The sequence below is a fragment of the Passer montanus genome, unplaced genomic scaffold (genome assembly GCF_014805655.1).
Source record: "Passer montanus isolate IOZ18808 unplaced genomic scaffold, ASM1480565v1 scaffold100, whole genome shotgun sequence".
Lineage (NCBI taxonomy): Eukaryota > Metazoa > Chordata > Aves > Passeriformes > Passeridae > Passer > Passer montanus.
In genome coordinates this window covers 221,390-244,758 of record NW_024356506.1, presented here as the reverse complement: position 1 = coordinate 244,758, position 23,369 = coordinate 221,390, and the positions used below count along the sequence as shown (strand labels likewise).

The following is a 23,369-nucleotide window of genomic DNA, read 5'->3' as shown; positions in this document are numbered from 1 at the left end:
CACCCCTTGTGGGTCTGTGAAGTGATCCCAGAATTGCAGAGTGGATTGGGTTGGAAGGGGTCTTAAAGATAATCCAGCTCCAACTCCCCTGCCGTGGGATATGGGAAGGGATAAATGTGGTGCCAGCAGGTGATGGAGCAGGATCCAAACCAAGCAGGAGGAAGTGCCTTCGGGGATTTGGGACACAGCCAGTTGTTATCCACATCTTTCTGTTGCCCCATGTTGGATTCACATTCCCTGGGACATAAACAGCCCCCAGACCCCTCAGAGCTACCATTTCGATTTTTCTCATGAGTGTTTTGGTCAGTTATTGCTGTCCTTGTCACAGGTGGAGTGACAGCACCCGGCCATCCCCTGGAGTGATCCATGCAGCACTGCAGGCAGGGCAGGGCAGGTCCTTGTCACCAGCAGGCAGCTCCCTAAACATTTTACAATTTCAATTGGATTCGCAGCACACGTTCACAGTATAAATCCACCTTGGTTATTTCTGGATTGTGTTTTTGTTGCCAGACTCCGTAATTGGAGCTTTCACTCCGGGTTTTGTTCAGCATGGGAGTTGCTGGACCAGGGGATGGTTTCTATGCCCGAGCAAAGCAATGCTCCTAGGAATGTGGGTTGTTTCCCAGGTGGAAGGAGGTGTGATGCGAGCAGCTTTTCCATCAGGGGAGAGACCCCTACCAGCCCTAGGTTTGATTAGAAAAAAATTCCCTCCCAGACTGGGGTGGCTACTGGATTATTTCCAGTCATGGTGAGCCCATATCCAGAGGTGTTGCTCCAACATCCCTTTCCCTGTTCTTCTGGCTCTGCACAGCTTTCCAAACCCTCTAGCAAACCCACTGCAGACCCACCACATTTCACCTGAGGCCTCACAGTTTGTTTCCCTCCCCTCTTACATCTTTCCTGCTTGTCCAGAAGAGCCACAAACCTTCTCATCCCGAATTTCTCCCAGCTCTGGGGTTGAACCATCCAGTCCTCATTCCCAGCCTTCCACTTTGGCACAGGCTCTACATCCTGATCCCGTTAGTGGCAGGAGCTGCCCATTGGGAAGCAAATACATGAACACCTCTGCTGTCCCACAGGGAATGAGACAATCCTGGCTTCCAGCTCCTACACAGCTTGGGAAAGGTAATGCTGGGCCTCAGGAGGATGCGCCTCACATGAAGCTGAGACATGAAACTGCCTGCTGTGTTCCAGGGGAATTCCTGAGCCAGGACAATCCTCCTTGGACATGTTCCCCTTTGTTTGCATCCTGCCTGATCGTTCAGCTGCTGTTCCTGCCTCTTGTCCTGCCCTGGGGGCTGCCAGGACCCAAAGGCTTGGAAAAATCCCTTCCAGGTAAGCACCAACAGTGATGCTGGGCCTCAGGAGGATGCAGCCTCACATGAAACTGAGACATGAAGCTGCCTGCTGTGTTCCAGGGGAATTCCTGAGCCAGGACAATCCTCCTTGGACATGTTCCCCTTTGTTTGCATCCTGCCTGATCGTTCAGCTGCTGTTCCTGCCTCTTGTCCTGCCCTGGGGGCTGCCAGGACCCAAAGGCTTGGAAAAATCCCTTCCAGGTAAGCACCAACCTGCAGGGACCTGGGTAGGCAGACAGCTGGGAAGGCAGATGGAAAAAAGGTCTGGTGTACCTGGAGGGCAGAAATCCCCCCGGGAAAAGGGGGATGATTAGGCTGCACTAACGAGAAGCAAAAAGAAGAGATTTCACAGAGTTCCTCCCCTGGCAGGGAGCTGTTCCCAGCGGATCTCCATGAAAACCCCACAGCAGCAGCATTGCCATGCCAGCCACCTCGGGGGGACAATCGCCCCGGCCCTACAGGGATGGAGCAGATGATTTAATGGCTCTTTCAGCATTTCTCAGCTCTGTTTCTCCTCCTCAAAGCTGATCTCACGTTCTGAGACCAGGCTGTGGCTCCAAGTCCCATCCCAAGCCAGCAGCACTCGGGGCTCCTTTCTCCGGAGTGATGGAGAAGGCAAAATCCAGCCTTTGAGTAAGGAGAGGGATTAAGAAATTTCCCCAAACTCAGCTTGTTCTGTGGTGCCCCATGGAGTTTCTTTGTGCTGCCTCTTGCCACCAGCAGTTGCTGCACTGAATATTCCCAAAGATTTTGCGGACAGAGCCATTTCTGAGGATACAGCCTGATTCCATCCTCATTCTTGGAGTCCCTGGAGCCCTTTTTGCTCTGCTGGGATGAGAAACCAGCTCTGGCTGCAGTGGATCTTAAGTATTTGCCCCACAGTTTTGAATTCCTGACCTTCTCATTCCCAGTCCTCATTCCTTCTCCATCCAGGATAAGGACATGGGCGCTTCAAGTCCAGACAACTCTCTAATCCAAGAGTTATCTTGCTATCCCTGGTGGAAAGAAATCCACATTCCCCAACCCACATCCCCTCCAGCTCTTCTGCAAGAGCCTGTGGGAAGCTTCATCATGGAGCAGAACCCTTAAAATTCCCAATAGGAAAAAAAAAAGGGATTTTTCAGTCAGAAAACCCTTTGGAGCAGCATGGCCTCTTCTGGGAAGAGCTGTAAACCTTGGACAGCCTGGCACCCCTTGGATCCACAGCCAACAATTTCCTTCATGTTGCAGGAGTTTTTATCAACCAGGAATTCACATTCCCTTAATCCAGTCCTTCAGGCCATCTCCAGGAACCTCATGGAAGCAGTGAGCCACAAAGATGCTCCAAGGGCTCAGGTGTGGTGGGTCAGCCGTGAATCCAGAGTTATCCTGATGCTCCAGAGAGAGTTCCAAAGGTTTGGTGCTTCTCCCAGTGATGGGTGGGATCTGTTTGGGGTGATATTTCCCTGTAGTGGGGGTCCTGTGGATAGAGATGCCGTGGGAATGCTGTGACCTTCTGAAAGAGGTTTGCAAGGCCATCAGAGCTTGGGAATGTCTCCTAGAGGATGTCACCAGAGCAGTCACACCCTTGAGGCGTGTGCTGGAGGAGATTTGTGCTGTGGGAGTTTAAACAGCAGGGAAACACCAGAATTCCTTGGGGTACAGGAAGAGAAAGAGTAAATGTTGGCAGGGAGGGGAGAAAAGCAACATGAATGAAATCTTTGAAATCCATTTTTTCCAGAGCCATTTTGGGATCAGTGCCCAGGGCTGAGGCCACTGCTCTGGCTTCATCTCCATCCTGATTATTTCATAAGGCAAAAGCACCTGGAATGCCCTGGAACAGTGGCTAAAGGGGCTCTGAAGCATTAACAGTGATGAGAGCTTGGTCTTAATTAATTCTTTATTGTTTTCTCACAGGCCAGCAGTGGGTTCGGAGCGCCAGCCAAGAGGGAGCTGAGGTCATTCCAGTGCCAAGGAGAATGACGTGCTGGACAAATCCCTGGAGCCATGGCGGTGTTCATGTGGAGGAAACATCTCCAGCAGTTGGGGAATTGTTTCCTTCCTCCTCCTTCTTCCACCTCTCTGCTGAGGTTGCCAGGAGGGGCTGTTCCTTCCCAAAATCCCATCCAACCCTGTCGTCTGGCAGTGGGAAGCTATTCCCTCCTTTCTTTCCACTCCAACCCTCATCTCCACCTCTCTTGTTGCTCCTTTGGGCATTGGAAGGAGCTCTGAGGTCTCCCTGGAATCTTCTCTTCTCCAGGTAAACACCCTCAGCTCTCCCAGCCTGCCTTCAGAACAGAGGGGCTCCATCCCTTGGAACATCTCCGTGGTCTCCTCGAAAATTCCTTTTTGTGGAAGTTTTAGGTGTCCTTAAGGAGTTACATGGCTCCATTTTGGGGTGGAGATTGTTTTAATCCCTGCCTCTCTCTGGCACATTGGGGCAGAACCAGCTGCTGATCCTACATCCCATATTCCTCATTCCCACCCCGCCGGCAAAGATCACCCAAACTGGACCCAAACAAAACCAGGAAAAGGAGCAGGAGAGGAGCTGCTGAATGCTCACTGTGATGTAAAATCAGCCACGGCTGCGTAGGCAAAACTCATCCCACAGAGAAGATGCACATCAGGAAAGCAGAGCTGCCCCTGGACACTGCCCGTGTTCTGGGGGGAGGATTCACATCAAGTCCTTTCTAGAGGAAACTGCCAGCCTTGACAGGCGACAGCTTCGACCTCCCTTGACAATTGCCCCAATTTGTTCAGCTCTTTGCTTTATGGACTCTGGCCAGGTTTGCTTTTCTTTTCTTTTTTATTTTTTTTCTTGTTAAATATTTTCATGGCTATTTTTATTTTCATTCTTTTTTTCCAAGTAAATTTAGCTCCATTAGAGTGACAACCCTGGTGACTTTTTAGCCACACACCACTTGTGTCACCACAAGGTGCAGAGAAACCTTCAGTGTAAAAAGTGCCTGCTTTTAAAACCACCAGCAAATATTCCAGTCCCTCCACCTCTGTCTTCCTCACAATCCACACTAGGGAAGCCTAAAAATTTGATATTTCAGCTGTGGTGGCTAAAGAGGCCTTGGGGGTTTATCTCATACAATTTATTTGCTTATCAGGAGATTTGCCTTGTTCTTTGCTTCCATGGAATTTTTTTTAAAATTTCCTAGAAACTCTGGTGATGAAAAAAATATATATAAAATAATATAAAATCTGTTTAAACTGAAACTTTCTTGATGCAGCGCTTAAGAGCTGATCCACTTTTCTGCATCCTCTGATGAATTTTTTGGGAGCAGATCAAAAAGGTTGAGATTGAGTGCTCCCGATAGCCTTGGGTGCCCAACAAGTTGGGAGAAAAACACAAACCTCCAAATGCTGGAAAAACATCCAGGTTGCCTTTAAAAGTGATGGATTTTTTTCCTGCTTTTCCATATCCTCGTGGATTTATTCCTTCTCGTTTTTTTTGGGAAGTGGTGACAAAGCTGTAGGGAATGGGCTTTTCTACTTGGGCTGAAAGAGTTGTGAGGATTGTGGGACAAGAGGAGCTTGGTGGGGACATGTGGTGGCTATCAGCTCACTGTTCTCCATCCATCATGGAATCATGGAATGATTTAGGTTGGAAAAGCCCTCCAAGATCAAGTCCAGCTCTGCCAAGGCCACCACTGACCATGTCCACAAATGCCACATCCACATGGATGTTAAATCCCTCCAGGGATGGTGACACCACTGCCCTGGGCAACTGGGGAGAATGGTTTCCATGAAGAAATTTTCCTTGATATCCAACCTAGACCTGACATCACTTGAAGCCATTTCTTGTTGTCCTGTCTCTTGTTCTCTGGGAGCAGAGCCCAATCCCCACCTGGTTCTGCTCTCCTTTCCAGGAATTGCAGAGGAAGAAGGTCCCTTCTGAGCCTCCTTTTCTCCAGCTCCAGCTCCCTCTGGTGCTCCGGACCCTCCCCAGCTCCTTCTCTGGACATGCTCCAACCCCTCGACACCTCCCTGATGCCCAGATCCTCAGATCTTTATCCCTGGAAAGACTTCTGCCTCAAATCCTGCTCCAATATTCCCTTCTCTGGACATGCTCTAACCCCTCGACACCTCCCTGATGCCAGATCTTCAGGTCTTCATCCCTGGAAAGACTTCTGCCTCAAATCCTGCTCCAATATTCCCCACTCTGTTGGTGCCCTCAAGTCTGTCCCCACCATCCCAGGAGGATTTGCTGCTGGCAGCACCAATTTCCCCATTATCCCAGTTTTTAAGTGCTTAAAACTCTTCCCAAAACCCCAAAATTTCCTGTTGCTCTGGCTTTGCCCATAGGGCTGTGCTGCCTGCAAACCTATCCAAGCATCTTCCAAATGCCCCATTCCCATCCCAACCCATTCCACCCACAACTGGTATTCCAAATTCCCAAAGGTGCGATAATTCCCGACGATATCTCCCAGCAGAACATCCAGCATTCCAACAGCCACAAAGTAATCTGTTTTTCAGCCCAAATTCACCCAAACCTATCCCTTCTGGCCCTTCTACCTGTAGGATTTCAGGCTCAATGGAGATTTCTCCATGGGGATCTGTGTGGGGGAAAGGGGGATGTGTGGGGGATTCCTCTTGGAGCTTGGGAAGGGTTAAAAGCTTGGAAGCTGGAAGATGCCACCAAAGGAGAGCAGTGACCCACTAACAGCCCTTTGCATCCTGAATAATTCCCGGTCTCAGGTTTCTGGTGAATCACAGGGGAAGGGGGAGATTGGGGGAAAAAATGCTGACACTGAGGAAAAATAAAAAATAACAACAAAAAGACAAAAAAAATCAAAGGGAATAAATCAGAGCTGATTACACTGGGACACAAAGGAGGATCACAAGAGAGAGAATTCCCCTCCCCTTCCCTGCACCTTTCCTGCTTCCAACCCCTGTGGAGAACCCATGTCCATAGGGAAGGGAACACAGGACAAAAACAAAATGAATGGGGCCAGCAAGGGTTGAGCAAAATCTCTCTCCAGATCCCATTTTCCCATCTGCTCTTAATCACAACTGCTGTTAGGATGTCAGGGAAAAGGGGTTGGAGATCCAGGTGATGGAAAATAGGGATGAAAGAACAGGCACATGTAAGTCCCTGCCTCAAAAGTTTCTTGGAAAATGTAATAGGACCCTCAGGGTGGGCCATGTCACTGATCCACCCCACACATCCCTGTTTGCATCCAGGGAAACTGAGGCACTGGGACAATTTATTCTCCAAGAATGGGATAAGGGGTTCTTAGTGCGAGAAGATTCTCCTCCGGCCTTCCCACCATTCCCTCCGAGGCTAAACACTGCTTTAGGGCAATTCATTATCCTAATTATCCACCTGACAGGCCTCATCCAGCTTCCGGATGTCAGGAGTGGCACATGGGATCCCACGCTTGGAAGGGAGGTCCCCATCCTAACAGGTTTCCCATATTCCATAACACCTTATTCCACCTTCTGAGCATGCTGGGGAGGGTTTGGGACCAGGATGATGCTGCTTGGTCCAGGATGGAAACAACATCCAAAGGTGCTCCAAGAGCACAAAGGAGAAGGGATAGGGATGAAGCTGCATGGGAAGGGGTGCCAGCACAGCACCGCTAGGATTAGGGAATTAACAGCTCCTCCCCTCTTCCTTGCTCATCCGTGGGAGGGGACACATCTGTCCCCACAGCCCCAAAAGCTCCTGGGGACGAGGAGCATTCCCAGCCGGCAGCGCGGGAGTCACCAGAGCTGATTTCCCAGGGCGCGGGCACAGCTGCAAGCACCGGGAAGCTGCCAGAGTCCAAGAGAAAAAAATCCTGATTAATATCGTCCTCCGGTGGATCCCGCGCTGCAGATGTGCGGCCTGCTGACTTGGCAGCTCCCGGCAAGGAGACCTGGAGCCTGGAAAACCGACGGGAGCGAGTGTGTGTGCACGGATCCGAGTGTCACAATGCTCCTGGGGCACAACAAAGCACAGGGGCAAGGCAAGGGTGTTGCCCTCCCGTCCTATAAATTCCCATAAGGCAAAGAGTTGTTCCATCCTCTACAATTTGGTGTCACTCACCATTTTGGGAACAACATCCTGACCTCAGTTCCCTGTGGAAGAGCCTGGGATAAGCTGCTTGTGGGCTCAGGCAGGTGGCAATAAAGCCGCTTAATCAGCTCCTGAGCTGGACACTGTCCTGATAAGCACCAAGCCTTTTATTCCAAGTATTTTCTTTTTGAATTTTATTTTAGGAAAGGTTGAAACTCCTGGTGCTCATCCACAATAACACTGGACAACTGCGGGATAATCCACATTCATATTACCCATTCCTAATTAAACCGGAGAGCCTCCTTCCCTGCTGAGGTGACCCATTGGAAATTAATCAGTGGGGGACCAATACCAGAGCAAAAATCAGGGAGAAAGACATTGCCTTCCCTGATTAGACAGGGACGAAAAGTCTCTTGGAAAACAGGAATCGACTGCCGTGCGCTGGCCCAGCACATCATCGATCCGTGTGGTCACATTTAGGAATTCTAATGAGCTTCCACGGAGGCAAAAGGAAATAATTTGTGTAAGAAAATGGGGTGTTATTTCTAGGAAGAGGTGGTTCAACATCGGCTCAGGAATTTCATCTCTAGGGTGGTCAGGGGCTGGCAGGAGATGTGGTGAGCTGGAAGGAAGGTGATAGTCCATGGGCACGGGGCTGAATTCCCAGCTGGAGATGGGATTTGGGAAGGCTGGCTGGTGCAGAGCCTGTGGGATGCTCTTACAGGACATAGAGGGGCCAAAGAGGACACACAGCTTTCCCAAAAAGGGAAATGCAGGGAAAAAACTCTATCTGAGGCTCCATCCTTCCCATCCAGCCACCTGAATCCCATTACCTGTTCCTCCCGCACCCCGCCTGACTCCCATTGCTCATCCCTCCAACCCAAACTCCTAAATTCCATGGCCTATTCCTACACCACAACCACTTCCATCCATCCATCCATCCATCCATCCATCCATCCATCCATCCATCCATCCATCCATCCATCCATGCATCCATCCCAGAGAAACCACCCCCAGCCCAAAGCCCATCTCTCCAACTCAACCACACTCATCCCTCCCATTGCCCATCCCTTCTGGTAAATCTTCCATCCCAGAGCCCATCCCTCCCATCCAACCACCTCCATCCCAAAGCCCATCCCTCCCATTTAACCCTCTTCATCCCAAAGCCCATCCCTCCCATCCAACCATCTCCATCCCAGAGCCCATCCCTCCCATTTAACCCTCTTCATCCCAAAGCCCATCCCTCCCATCCAACCATCTCCATCCCAGAGCCCATCCCTCCCATCCAACCATCCCAGCCCTCCCATCCAACCGTCTCCATCCCATCCCTCCTTTCCAACCACCTCCATCCCAAATCCCATTTCTCCTTGTGATTCCCAAAGGGCCCAGCCCACACAGTGGCCACCAAGTGTCCCCTCCCAGTCCCACTACCCACCTTCTGCAGAGCACAGGAGAGGACCACCAGGGGGGTGCAGTGCCAGATGTGTCCAGCTGTTGCACAACTGGGCTCATACATCTTTAACCACTGCCCCAAACTCTGCCGGCTGAGCATTGATGACGAGAGAGAAGGAAGCCAGAGCGGGGTTTCTGTTGCCTCCCCAGGACCTCCACACCTGTCTTCCAGCACGGATAGCTCCATGAATATTTCATCCCTGACCTTGTGGCTTTAGCAGCTTTTGCTTGGTTTTCATTGCAGTTTTTTCCCCTCCTCCTCTGCTTTCTGTCCGATGCTTCCTCATCCTGCACTAACGACCCATCCCAGGAGACCCTTGGGACCCCCACGCTGCTTCCTGAAATATTTATGGAGCAGGAACCTCTGACCAGGGAGGCAACTTTGTAGTGCCAGCATGAGCATGGCCCCCACACATGGAGTGGTGGAGGATCCTTCCCTCTTCTCCTTCCCCAGCCTGTCCCAGAAGAGGCAACATGAGGAGCCATCTCCAGCAAGAACATTTTTAGGGATAACATTAAATGAGCTCCTAAATGCAATTAAAAATGAGCTCCTGAGCATCTCCTCTGTGCCCTTGGAGTGAGACAAGAGGAGGGGAGGGGAAAAATAAGTAGCAGCGCCTTTATTTTAGGGATTATGGGTAATCAGAAAGGAAAAAATATTTTAATTTTGGTTAATTCCCTCTTTTTCCCAATGGAAATGCTGTCCCTCAGTTGAGGCAGAACCTCAGTGGTCACCACACTCTCCAGGGATGGAAGACCTTGTTCAGATCACCTGGGGCCTCTTTTCTCGCTGTGATCATGTCTTATGTCTCCTTTCCTGAACTCCAAAATTTCTGCTGTGCTCTGGAGCTGCTGTGAATCATCACCTTCCCAAAAATGAGCCGAGCCCAGCCTGAGTCCTACTCTTCCCTCTATTCCAGGATTTCTTGCATGGATCCCAGCCAGGAGCAGGGAAGGAGCAAAACTCTCCCCCATTCCTTTCCCAGAGCAAGCAGAGGGGACAAATCCCAACTCCACAGCTTCCCACCCCTCTGGGCAGCTGGAGAACATCGACCCACCTGAGCAACACGGCCCTTCCTTAAAACTTAATCAGCAGCCGATGAATTTTTCACGAAGACAAACAGGCCAGGTAGACTGGGTCCATCTTTTATTCATGAGCAGCAGGGGAGGGAAGGCTATGGGCAGGGAGATGCAGGCTCAGTCAGGTCGTGGATGTCTCCTGGAGAAGTTCTTATGACCAAGAACTCCACAGCACCAGCTCCAGGGATGAGGAAGCAGGAAAACCCCAGGGAAGCAGCATGAAGTGAGATGATCCCAGGGCTGGGGTGCACTGGAAAAACTCCTGCCAGCTCAGGAAGAAACCCAACCCAAAGCTTCAAATTTGGGCTAAAGATGAGCCTAAAATTTGCCTGAATTTTCATGGGGATAGGTTTTGGACCATTTTTGGGCTTGCTGGGGAATGTGGTCATAGATGCTCCCAGAACTTTCCCCACTCCACTAATCATGTCCACATCAGGGCGCCCATGGTGTTTGCCACTTTCTTGGAAGAATATCCCTTAAATCCAAACCCTGCTCTGAGTCAAGCAAGATGGATCAAATCTGACCAGGATCATATCCTGACCTTCCTGCCGAGCAAAAAACTCTCCTGTGTCCAACCTTGGAACATCCCCTGAATCCCATTTCCAACCCATCCCCAAACCCATTTTACATCCAATGCCCAGGCAGGGCAGGAATCACGTGCTGGTCCTACCTGACTCCGTTCACATGTAACAGCCATGAATCCCTCTGTAATAACGAGTTTAATTAAACACAGCCCGGCCACAAAGCCTGGCCTGACATTTAACTGGCACCTGAGAAGATGCTAACGAGAAAGACGTTAATTATCCAGCTTATTAGATGTCCGCATTATTAACATAACCCTGACGGAATTAACTTGATACAAACTATCCCACAAATATTAATTGCCTCAAACTTCCTCGTAACTCGGAGGTATTAATAAGGCAGTAATTATGTATGGATTGGAGAGCTGGAAGTTAATGACGTGGCAATTTGATTTGTCTCGGAGAAACACGATAAACCCAAGGAAGTGTTCTCCGAACAATCAATGGATATTTAATTAACGGACAGCACCTGTCGGCGTAAATCGGAATTAAACGCCCGCGACGTCTCGTTCCAAGTGTTATGACAAAGGTTCCCAAGATGTGGCAGCATGGAAGGGGTCTCTCCCATGCTGATGCTGCTGGCAACAGCATCTCCAGTCTCCACTCCATCCAGTGCATGAGGTCGTGGATGTGTTCCTCAGAAAATTGTTGGAATGTCTTGGGTTGGAATGGACCTCATGGATCATCTTGTTCCAACCACATTGCCATGAGCAGGGACGTCTTCCACTAGGTCAGGTTGGTCCAATCTCATCCAACCTGACTTTGGACACTTCCATGGATGGGGAATCCATGGCCTCTCTGGGAAACCTCTACTTCTTCCTCCCTGGTCCAAGGAATCCTTGGGCTGCACAGAGTTGATGAGAGGAGCACTCCCATCTCCCTCTGCTGTTTGTCCTCACTCCCATCTCCATCCAAAACCCAGATCCACAAACACATCCCCACCAGGTGCCCTTCAGCAATGGTCAATTGGGAAAAGGGTTAAAATCTCAAAGATCTGAGGTTTCCCAGTGTCAGAGGGCAGGGTTAGATGTGATATGGGAAAGAAATTCCTCCCTGGGAGGGTGGGGAGGCCCTGGCACAGGTTGCCCAGAACAACTGTGGCTGCCCCCATCCCTGGAAGTATCCAAGGCCAGGCTGGACAGGGCTTGGAGCAACCTGGGACAGTGGAAGGTGTCTCTGCCCATGGCAGGGGTTTGGAGCTGGATGATCTTTAAGTTCCTTCCCAACCCAAAACATTCCATGATTCTATGCCCAGGCCTTTCTTTGGCTCCACACACCACAGCTAAAGTGAAAACTCCAAATAAATCTCCATCCATCCCTCAAATCTGTCCTGAAGCCAGCAGCTTTTTCCTCCCACCCAGATGATGGAAGTGGTTGTCCTCTCTCTCCTGTTGTGTTGCGTCTTCGTCGGGATGGGCTTCACACCTCTGGAAGTGGGCCCTGACTCTATGGTGAGGAAGATGATGGTCCAGTACCATCATTTCCATAAATTTCAACTCCTCCATCCACCAGACAGGCAGGATGAGCTCCACGGGAGCAGGGAGTGAGCCGGTACTTTGGCACAGCCCTCCCAGAAGGGATTGGCAGCACATTCCCTTCGCATTCCCGGCCTCCTTCCCCCTCTCTTCCAGCTTCTCTTCCCTTCTCTTTATGTAAATGGAAAATAACAATTAGTTTATTTTTGCTTGTGCAAATTACAGCTCCCAGGGAGCCGCCAGCTGCCAGGGCTGTGCCAGAGCCGCGCTCCAGCCTCGGCCTTTTCCATGAATAAATAACCTGGTGGGGGTGGGAAGATGCTCCCTCTGCTTTCCCTCCACTCTCATCCATGGAAAGGAAGGATTGGAGGGGGGTTAAAACCCGGGGAACCTTTGGGTTTTATGGTGTGGGTAATTAAACACTGAGCTGATGATTTAATTGGGAGCTTGGCAAGGAGGGATACGGAGTTGTGGGGATGGAGAGGGGAACAAGGGCATTCCCAGGCATTGGGGATGGTGGCTCCAAGGAAAACTGCACTTCCCAGACAGCTGAGATAGCAAAGGGCATTGGCTGGCAGGATCTGATCACATCTGGATCTGAGGACTGATGCTGTCCTGGAATGTTTCCCACTTGGCAGTGAGCTGTTCTCCCTGCACACATGTGGATGTGCATCCTGCATCCCACAGCTTGCATCCCATATCCCACCTGTTTTATCCCACCACCTGCACACGCACAGGCAGTGATGGGTACGAGTTGGAATTCCTGGGATTTGCTGGTGTTGCATCCTGGATGGAGTTTATCCAGTCAGGGAAGGGTGGGCTGGGCAGTGCCAGGCTCCTTCTTGATCCTCACAATCCAGAGCTTCCCTTTCCTCCTGGATCAAGGGGCAGTGACAACAGCACACAGCCCACTGCAGGGAGCATCCCATATCCCACATTCCATATTCCAACTCCTACACCCCCTATCCTGCATCCCAATTATCTTATTTATCACATCCTGCACCCCACATCCAATATTCTCCATCCTAGCATCCTGTACCCTATATCCCATCTGCATCTCACACCCAATGATGAAGCCTGTATCCTTGCATCCTGCATCCCATATCCTTCATCCCAATACCTGCATCCCACATCCAGTGTCCTGTATCCCTGTGTCCCCTGCATCCCACATCTGCTGTCCTGTGTCTGTGCTTATCCCACATCCTGCATCCCACATCCAATATTCTCCATCCTAGCATCCTGTACCCTATATCCCATCTGCATCTCACACCCAATGATGAAGCCTGTATCCTTGCATCCTGCATCCCATATCCTTCATCCCAATACCTGCATCCCACATCCAGTGTCCTGTATCCCTGTGTCCCCTGCATCCCACATCTGCTGTCCTGTATCTGTGCATCCTGGATCCCACCTCCTGTATCCCATATCCCTCCTCCTGCATCCCACACCTACCCAGTGTCCTGTATCCTCACACCTGGCATCCCACATCCTAAATCCATCATCCTACTTCCTGCATCCCACCTCCTGCCTCCCATATCCTGAATCCCACTACCTCCATCCCACACCAATGTCCTGTATCCCTGTGTCCCCTGCATCCCACATCTGCTGTCCTGTATCTGTGCATCCTGGATCCCACCTCCTGTATCCCATATCCCTCCTCCTGCATCCCACACCTATATTCTGGATCCAACCAACTGCATCCCAAATCCCACAGCAGCAGCACCCCTGGATGGAGCAAACCCAAGGAATTTGGGATAAAATCCCAGCTGTGGTGCTGTACATGTTTTTCAGGGGGAGGTTTCCATGTCCTGGATTTCGGGATGGACTTCACTTCCTGCTGAGTTTAGGAATGACATCAGTGTAACTGGGATGCACTGGCTGGGGGAAGGCAGAGAGCTGGAAAAAATTCCAGCCTTCAGGATGAGCCGTACAGTGCCAAAGTCGTGATCCCATGGCAGAACTCTGCTCTACCACCATGATAAATTGAGATAAATTTATTTTATATAAATATATTTTTATGTAACATGGGCAGGGTGGTGTTTGTGTCCCAGGGATGCAGGAATACTGCAGAGGCAGGCAGACACAGAGCATGGAAAGAAGGAAATGTGCAAAAATCCAACTCTGGCTGAGCCAGAATATAAAGGTCCACTCGAGCCAAAAAATTCCAGCTCCAAACCAAGCCCAGGCTGTGCTCACAGTGGCTCAGCCCTGAGCTCAGAGCCAAATGCAAGATTTTTTTTTTTTTTTTTTTTTTTTTTTTTTTGGTCCAGGATTAATTTGGCCAATATTAAAATTAATTCCTGCTTTTTAAGTGAACATTACCCCAGATTCCTCCATGCCCAGCAGCCCAACCTGCTTCCACCCCAGGACTGAACTCCAGGACTGGAGTTCTCACCTTACGGAGATGTCAGGATTTGTGGAGATGTCAGAATTTATGTGAACTCCGGAGGAGTTTTAGGACAAACCTGTGGGGTGGGAGCATCAATAAGTGTGAGGGACACTTTGGAGCTGCTGCACTGATCGTCTTCTTGTGGTTTTCCACCCAGTTCCAGTGATCCCAGTAATTCCTGCTTGGAGGTGGCACGGAACACCCTGCACCGCTTCAAGGGGATTTTGCCAGGGGCTGTGCCCAATCCCAAGCATCCATGGATAAGGTGCTCCAGGGTACTGCTGTGTTTGGGGGTGAGCAGCCCCCAAAATCACCCCTCTGCCCCGTGGAAAACCCACAGGCTGGGAAGCTGGAGGAATTCCAGCCACTTCCCAGCTCAGCGACGCCCACTGAGCGGGCAAGAAAAGCTTGGAAATGGGGTTAAGGAGCTTTGCAGGAGGGGGACATGAAGAGGAGCCGCAGGGCTTGTCCCCATGTCTCCATCCCAAGTGCCAGGCAGCCCTTGGAGCATCCCTTTGGACTGGGCTGCTGTTTCCACCCTTGAAAAAGGCGGAGGATGGAGCTGAGGACGCAGGAGATGCTCAGGATGAGCGGCAGGACTGCTGATCCTCATGGGATTGACGGTGTGGTGTCCTGAGGTCCTGCTGCAACCCCCAAAAAACAGCAGGAAGATGGAGAAGGAGGCTCCAGCTCCACTCAGGGATCAGAAAAAATTAGGGAAAAGCTTTTAAATCAGGTCAGAGTGACCCCAAGCGCCACACGTCCTCCTGCAGCAGACGTGGTGGCACCTGCGGATGTCCGCAGTCCTGCGGCACACGGGCAACACACGACGCCGTCCCGCCACATCCCCATCCCAAAACATGCGCCAACACGCTTGGAATGCACACACGATCCTGCAAATATTGCAGCCATCCCAAAAAAAAGCTGCAAACCCAAGCAGGGACCACCCAGACACCCACCAGAGCCCGGGGAGCAGGGGAGGCTCAGCCCCAAAAAGGAGACGAGTCATAAACCAGCCAAATCTAGGCTTAAACCACTTTAGGTTTTATTATTTATTCAGCAAAGCCAAATCCCAGAAAGCCAGGAGCTTCAGGAGCACGGAGAAGGTCAGGATGATAGGGAAGAAGAGTGCAATTCCACCCTCAAATCTCCCAAAAAAACTGTGGGATGGGGTCCCCCATGGAAAACCAACATTAATGGGTGGCAGCAACACCCTGTGTCCTGCTCCACCTGTTAGGGAATTTCAAGGAGGGTTTGTGGAAAAAAAATCAGCGGGGAACTAAAAAAATAAATCACAGTGGCGCACGGAATTGGGGATCCCTTTGGGATAAAGAGGAAGGGATAATACCTGGATTGCCAAAATAATCTGGGATCTTTCCCAGGTTGTTGCACCCCAAAATAAAACCAAAAGGAGAGGGAAAAGGGGAAATTTTGGAATCCTAAATTGCTGTCTTCACTTGGCCATGGAAGTGGGGAAAGGATTCCGGAGCAGGAGACGATCGCGGTCACCTCACGGGCACCGCGCTGTGTCCTGGGGTGACACCCCATGGGACAGTGCTCCCACAAAACCCCACACAGACCCCAAAGTCAGCTCTGCCTTCCCAACCAGCCCCAGCCCAGCTGGGAAAAGGGGCAATGACCCCCAGGATGTGCCCACAGGGAATGGGGATCACGGAAAGATCCAGGAGTGAGGATTTAGGCAGCGGGGACTGAGATCCCCCAGCCTGGTTTGGGGAGGGTACCAGCCCCAAATTCCTTTTCCTCCCCAAATTCTTATTTGATCATGACCAGACAGCTGGATGTGTTCTTTCCCCAAAAATATATGCCAAGAGAAAGGGATATTGGGAAGAAAATTAGGGAATAACCCACCAGGAAGCTGTGATTCACCTCCAAAAAATTCGGGGACGCGATGTCCCGCGAGCGGCTGCACAGATTAATTTTATTTAGAGCCAGGTTTGAAAATTTTCCCTGGATCTAAATAAATACAGGAATAAGGGGTGAATCCCCCAGCTTCCAAACCCCCCTTTTTGTCCAGCCCTGGGACCAATGTCCCTCTTTGCATACCAGCTCCCATCCCAAAATTCAAGTCCGATATTGACCCGAGCTCAGGCTGCTCAAAAATCCCCTGCTCACACAAGAAGACATCAAAAGGCCAGAAAAAGATGAAGAAAAGGGGGAGTGAGGTTTGGGGGTGCAGAAAAGGCAAGACCAGAAGGTTGTGGAGTTGCAGGCACCCCACAAATCCAGGGAAAAGCCAGGGAGTTACATGAGCACGGTGAAGATTTATGGAAGCGGTAGGAGGGAACACGCCACAGCTTGGGGACCAGCCACGGCTGAGCCTGGGCAAAAATATAGGACAGAAAATACACCCAAATTTTAAAGAAGCACATAAAATGCCCCAAAAAATATGTTGTACCAAGGGTTGTGCTGGAATTTGTCCCGTTGAGTCCAGGAAAAGCTGCAGCCGCGCTTGGGGTTTGCAGCAAAGAGAGAAAATATCCTTAGAAACAGTCCCAAAACCCCAGAAAATTCAGTAAAATACCAGCCCAAAAGCTTGGATTAGGGAAGGTGTGGGCTTGGTTTGTTAAGGTGTCCTTTTTTAAATTAAAAATTCAAGAGGGAGAAGCCAAAAGAGGAAAGAAAAAAATAATTTATTACCGTTGAAAATCAAGCCAGCGGCTCATCGGGACGGTGTCGGACAAGCTGGAACCAAACTGGATCCGGTGACTTCCCAGCAGCTGCAGGGATGAAGGTCTCCAGGACCCTCCAGCCAGGAAAGAAAACCAAAAACACCCAGAACCCGGCTGAAAAAAAACCAAAACAAAACAAAACAAAAAGGCAGGAAAAGTGAAAAGCCAGAGTTCAGTGAGGCAGAGGCGCCGCTCAACACCGGACTTATCTCAGCGGGAGCTTGGGGAAGGTTTTGCATCAGCACCGGGAATCAAAGGGATAATAAACAACCCCCAAACAAAACCCCGATGCTGCGCGACCTCCCCCCAAAAGTTGAGAGAAAACCCGACCCAGGCTCTAGTTGAATATAAGTTTTTATCTTGATGCAACATCATTAAAACCGTCACAAATCGAAACAACAGGTCGTTAAAAACGCTTCGCACGATCAGTCCCTAAAATGCACCAGGCTCCCAAGCTCGCTTTGCCCGCAGGACCCTTTTGTTTCCCTCCCCAAAATTTGTTTTTTTAAATTTTTTTTCTCCTTTTTTAAATAAGCAACTCGTTTTTAAAAAAAACACAAACAAACAAACAAACCCGCCCCGCTCCTCCGCGCAGGATCGGTCCCGCTTTCGCTCCAACGATTGCACGAATTCTTAATCCTTAATTTTTCCTCTTGTTTCCACAACAAATAATGTGCATTTTCTTGACGTCTGTTTTTTTTTTCTTTTTCTCCAAACATCGAGGTTAAAATAAGATTTTCCGTTTCCCGAGGGTTAATAAATAAATCTGGTGCATAGTGAGATAGCAGCCAACCGTTTGCAGTCCATATATTACTATATTGCCTTTCAGGTCACCCTAAAATTGTTACCTCTTCCCCTCCCGCCCCTCCCCACTATTTTTAAGAGCATAGATAATTTTAAATCTCTATAAAACAGTATTATTTCACCCAATCGATTCCTGTATATAGTGCATTCGGCTTCTTCCCAACATCGTTAAATTAACTCGGATATTATTTGCATGCTATTACATACAAACTTTTAAGACTCGTGTAATTTTTTTTTCTCTTTTCTAAAGGATTTTAGGGTTTTTTTTGTCGGTTTTTCTTTTTTTTGTTCGTTTTCTTTTTCTCGTAAATCACCAAGCAAAATATAGGCTCAAGGAAAAAAAAAAAAGGAAAAAAAAGGCAAAAAACGAACTAATTTTCTACATATTTACAAGAGTGAATAAGTTAAATGTGGCTCAGGTTTGCCGGCCGGGAATGGGGGGTGGGCGGAGGGGCCGGGCAGGGCGCAGCGCTGCCGGGGACCCCCCCGGCTGATCCGTGGGGATCCCTCGAAGAATAAAAATCCCAGTGAAGGGGAAAACCCGCAGGAAAAGGTGGGGAGAAGCCACCTGGATAGCGCTGATGCTCCCGGGAAGGGGGGCGGGTGGCCGTACACGTCCCGCATGCAGGGCTGCCCCCCACTCCCCCACCCCAGGACCCCCCACCCCGAGTCCCGATGGGTGGGAGGGAGGGAGTTCAACTTCCCCTCCGCAAAATTTCAGTGGGGACTTCATAATATTATTTTTTTTTCCATTTTTTTTTTCTTTTTAAATACAAGCGGCGGGTTTGCTCTCCCCACATGAGGAAAAAATAAACCAAAAAAAGGGGGGATCCCACCCCATCCCACCAGCCCGGCTCACATGAAGAAGTCAGCGGCGGCTTTTGGGGCGGCGGATGGGGAGGGCTCCCTCGGGAAGCCCCGGCCGGCCAACTTCTCATATTTTTCTTTGTACAGATCCCTTTCCTTGGCCAAGCGGGTCACCTCCTGCTTGAGCTGCTCCACCTGGCTCTGCAGTTGGCATTTCTCGTTCTCCAAGATGTGCCGCTGCTGGACCCGCTTGTAGCGGCAGGATTGAGCGTAGCCCCGGTTCTTCAAGGTCCTCCTCTTCTGCTTGAGGCGGATCACCTCCTCCTTGCTGAAGCCCCGCAGCTGCCGGTTCAGCTCCCGCACGGACATACTCACCAGCTGATCGTCGGAGAACCGGTCCTCCAGGCGTAGGTGGTGATGATGATGATGGTGATGGCCGGGATGGTGGTGGGCGGCCGGCGGCAGCTCCTCGCCCCCGAAGGGCTGAGGTCGGAAGGGCTCGTACCCTTGGTGGTGGTGATGATGATGGTGAGGGGCACCGATCAACGCCTCCACCGCGTCCTCCGGCGTCAGGTTGAGAGCCTCGGGGTTGAGGTGATGCTGGTAACCCGACATCCAGTACAGCTCCTCCAGCTGCTGCTTGGAGCCCAGGGAAGCGGCGCTGGTAGCCGGGGGGCCGGGGGCCGGTTGCCCACCGGGGCTGGGAGCGCAGAAGCTGGGCGAGGAAGGCACGGAGGAGCAGGGCGTGCTGAGCGGGGTGGACGACAGGGAGCCGGCGGGCAGACGGTGGCACAGCCGCTCCGCCTCCGCCGGCTCCTTCTTCACCTCGAACTTCATCAGGTCGAAATCGTTCACGTACTCGATGGCGAGGGGGCTCGTGGGCAGCTCCGCGCTCATGGCCAGCTCCGAGGCCATCTCAGTCCATGGAGGGACCGGGGCGGGAGCCCCCGGGCACCGCCGCTCACCGAGGGTCCCGCGGGCTCCGGGAGCCTCCTGCGAGCGGGCTCCGGTGCAAGCGGCTGCCCGGACCGGGCTCCGGGACCCTCGGATGGGCTTTGCCGTGGGGTTCAGCGGGGCTCCGGGACCCTCGGACGCGGGGGATCTGCTGCCGGGCACCGGGATCCTCCGGCGGGGCTCAGCCGGGCTACGGGAACTCCCGACGGGACTTTGCGGTGGGATTCAGCCGGGCTCCGGGACCTTCTGACGGAGCTCTGCGGTGGCGTTCAGAGGGGCTCCGGGACGCTCCGGCCGGGATCCGCTGCGGGGCTCAGCCGGGCTCTGGGACTCTCCGACGGGGCTCTGCGGGGAGGTTCAGCGGCGTCCGAGATGGGGCTCTGCTGCGGGGCTCAGCCGGGCTGCGGGACCCTCCACCAGGGCTCTGCTGCGGGGCTCAGCCGGGTTGCGGGACCCTCCACCGGGGCTCTGCTGCGGGGCTCAGCCGGGCTGCGGGGCTCGCCTCTGACGGGACTTTGCTCTGCGGTTCAGCCGGGCTCCGGGACCCCCAGCCGGGGCTCCGCTGAGTGCTGCGGGGCAGCCACCTCTCTCGGTCGGGGCTCGGCTCCGCTGCTGGGCTGCGGGACCCTCCTCCGAGCGCCACGGCTCCGCCGCTGCCTGCGGCCGCTTCCCAATGGCGAGGAGCGGGCAGCGCCCTGCCCGCCCCTTCCTGCCTCCCCTGGCACCTGCCCCGGCCCCACCTCCCCGGGCTCCGAGCCTTCTCTCCTGCCTCCTCCTCCTCCCGCCGGGACACGGCGCGCTGGGGGCGGGGGCCGCTCCCCTGCCCGCGACCGGCGCCGCCGCCGCCGGGAGCTCAATGGAACTCGCCGCTTTTTTATACGGGGAAAGCGAGGCACGGCCCCGCCTACTGAGGCCGGGCTCAGCTCTTCCAGCCTATCAGCACCCCGAGAGCCCGCTTGGATTTTCATATCCCCATGGCAACGCCCCCGGGGCAGCTGTCAATCTCAGGAAGGTGGGGAATGCTCTCGGTACCCCCCGGACGCTCTCGGCTCTCGCATCCCGATGTGGGGCTTCATCTCCCACGCTCCGAACTGAGAGTAGAGTGGGGAGAAACATCCTAGAAATCCTGATTTCCTACTCCCCAAAAAGGGGGAATATACTAAAATGAGTTACCGAGCCTAAATCGGGTTTGGTGACACCTCGCTTAGGGACCACAGCATCGGAATGCAGCCCCTTCCCTGCCTCAGCAACAGCCCAGGATCCTTCCCGGAGCACTTCCATCAGTGCAAAAAGTCAAATAAATGTAATTTTGGGGATTTTTCGGGGTTTTCCATAAGTTATCAGTGGTCAGGCTGCAGCCAGGTGCACCTCTGTCCTCCAGTGCTGCCTCTGGTTTTGGAGGTGGCATCGCACCTGGCACAGGTGACATCCACACCTGACACATGAACGGGAGTGCCACCAGATGGAGGACCAGGACTGCCATCCCAGCAGCTGGAAAAGGTGTCACTGGCGCCCAGAGGCAGCAGGTCAGGGGGTTTTTGGGATGCTCATGCCACCCCTGGATGAAGCCCTGGTTGGGATGTGGCTGTGCTGCTCCATCTGCAACCTCATGGCTGCTGCAGCCTGGGAGGAACAGGAATGGGAAACTGAGGCACGGGGCAGTTGCCATGGAGTGGTCCCACCTAATCCCAAGGGATGAGCAGATTCATCCCACAGAGGCTGGCAACACCCACCCACTCATCCCCTGGGGGCCCAGGATTGTCTCTGTCACCTGCAGGATACATCCTGGGTCCCACTGCATCCCAACCCGGCTGCATCCCAACCCGGCTGCATCCCACATCCCTCGGGATGTGGGAGGTGACATTCCCCTCATCCAGCCAATGGCTGCTTGGGGACTTGGGGACAGGGGACACTGCTCTCCATGGCTGCTAACTGACCCTTTGGATATGGGGTCAAATTAAGGCAAAAAAGGTGTTTTTTGAGGATTAAAACATATATCCCGCTGCAACTCCAGCAATTAAAATCCCATGTCATTTCTTATGCTGGATCCAGCCTCTGGGGAGGGTCCATCTTTCTGCTGCTAATTGGGTCAAGGCAGGGGGGGAATTTATTCCCCTTGGGAAGGGTCATGGATGCAGGCAAAGCCCTAAACATGACCCCCATTCCCTGGCGATCCTGGATGTTATCCCATATTGGACATGGATTCCCCACTTTGGAGTCCCCAAACTTGGGCATGACTTGAGGGAGGGGGCAAAGAAGCAGACAACAAAAAAACCCTTTTTTTGTGAGGCTGTTTCAACCCTTTCTGCTTCATTGTGTCACCCTAAATCCATCATCATCCCACCTGTGTGGCGGGATACCGGGATCCTGCACTGGGAAAAGATGGGGTGCCACCTCCTTTCCCCTGGCACCACGTTCCTGCCCAGAGCTGCTCCACCCTGGGGGCACCCGGCCCCCACCAGCAGCTGCCACCCAGGCTGGGATAGGAGCCACCAAGGGATTAGGAGCGGGCTGGGCTCCAATGGGGCCGTGGCTCCCCAGCGACACCCCCGGGGTATTTTTAGGAAATGCCCATGGCATGTCCCCAACCCTCCCCACCACGCCGGGCCTGTCAGCTAAGTTTACTCACAGGCGGTCAAGTGACATAACCAGGTTGGTGGCCCTGGGGATGGTGGCAGGATGGCGTCACCTTTCACTTTTAGAGCTCGTGCGCCCCATCACCCCTTGGAGCAGGGCCGGGTGCCCACCTGGGGCTGCCTCAGTTTCCCTGGATGGCGCACAGCTCCCACTGGGGGTGTTGTTGGCTTGGGGACAGTGACCTCACCCCACGGGAGCGTGGTGTCCACCACGATGCACCCCACGGAGAGAGTGTGGGACTGTCTTGGTGATACTGCCCCACAACCCAGCGTTGCTGCAGGGTCAGGAATTTTGGGGCGGAGGGGGGACATCACATGGAGAGGCTGGGAGGAGGATGAGGCTGAGGAGGAGAAGGTGGAGGAGGGCAGGGAACAGCCACCCCGATGACAGGCAGAAAACTGATCCCTGCGGGTGACGTTCACCCGGCACCTGCTTCCCCGGCAGGGGACCAAGAGCGGTGCCAGCAGCACCCGCCGCAGGAAGGATTTTCCGGGAAATGTTTATGGAGCCCTCCAGAAACTCCACCCTATGCCAACCTCCCAGTCGTGGCACCCCACCAGGGAATGTCCTTGGCGAGTCCCCGAGCCGCAAGAGCGCACCCCCAGCTTCACAGCGAGGATGGAAAAATCCCATTGGAACCCATTGCCGAGGAATTGAGGATGTTGGAGACAGAGGGGGAACCCACTGGAGCTCAGTGACACCTCTCCAGGGGCCGCGTTTATCCCGGCTTGGAAATTAATCACCCCCAAGCAGAGCTTTAACGACAGCCGGCTGGAAATTCCAATCCTCCCCGGGAAGGGAGCAGCGGTGCCGGTGGGCGGCGGAGGAGAGGAGCTGCTCATTGCCTCGTTTAATTAGTGCAGCACAAGGATTATCCTCGTTAGGGATGCAGGGAAAACCAAAGCTCCTGGCCACCACTGGGCATCCCTGAGGATTCACAACAGCACCGTCTCCTCCAGGGTGGTTTTTAGGGAATTTAGTTGGGGTTTTTTTTAGGATACCACCACGTGAAGAATCATTGTTTCTGGGTGAAAAGTTTTAATAATAAAAAAACCCCAAGGATTTAGGGACCAGAGTGACTCCTCCACTCTGGATTTGGATGGATATTTGATGGGATGTTCATGCACTGCTGAAAAAAGAGGAAAGCCACGGG

At 52.5% G+C, this 23,369-nt stretch overlaps 1 protein-coding gene across 1 annotated transcript; it reads right to left on the bottom strand.

The window, feature by feature from the left end:
- Nucleotides 1–17,350: 17,350 nt before the first annotated feature.
- On the bottom strand, nucleotides 17,351–19,572 carry MAFA (MAF bZIP transcription factor A). The gene has a single exon (XM_039714380.1). It carries the CDS (start codon nucleotides 19,538–19,540, stop codon nucleotides 18,674–18,676), a length of 867 nt encoding a protein of 288 aa, XP_039570314.1. The 5' UTR covers nucleotides 19,541–19,572; the 3' UTR covers nucleotides 17,351–18,673.
- Nucleotides 19,573–23,369: the final 3,797 nt, after the last annotated feature.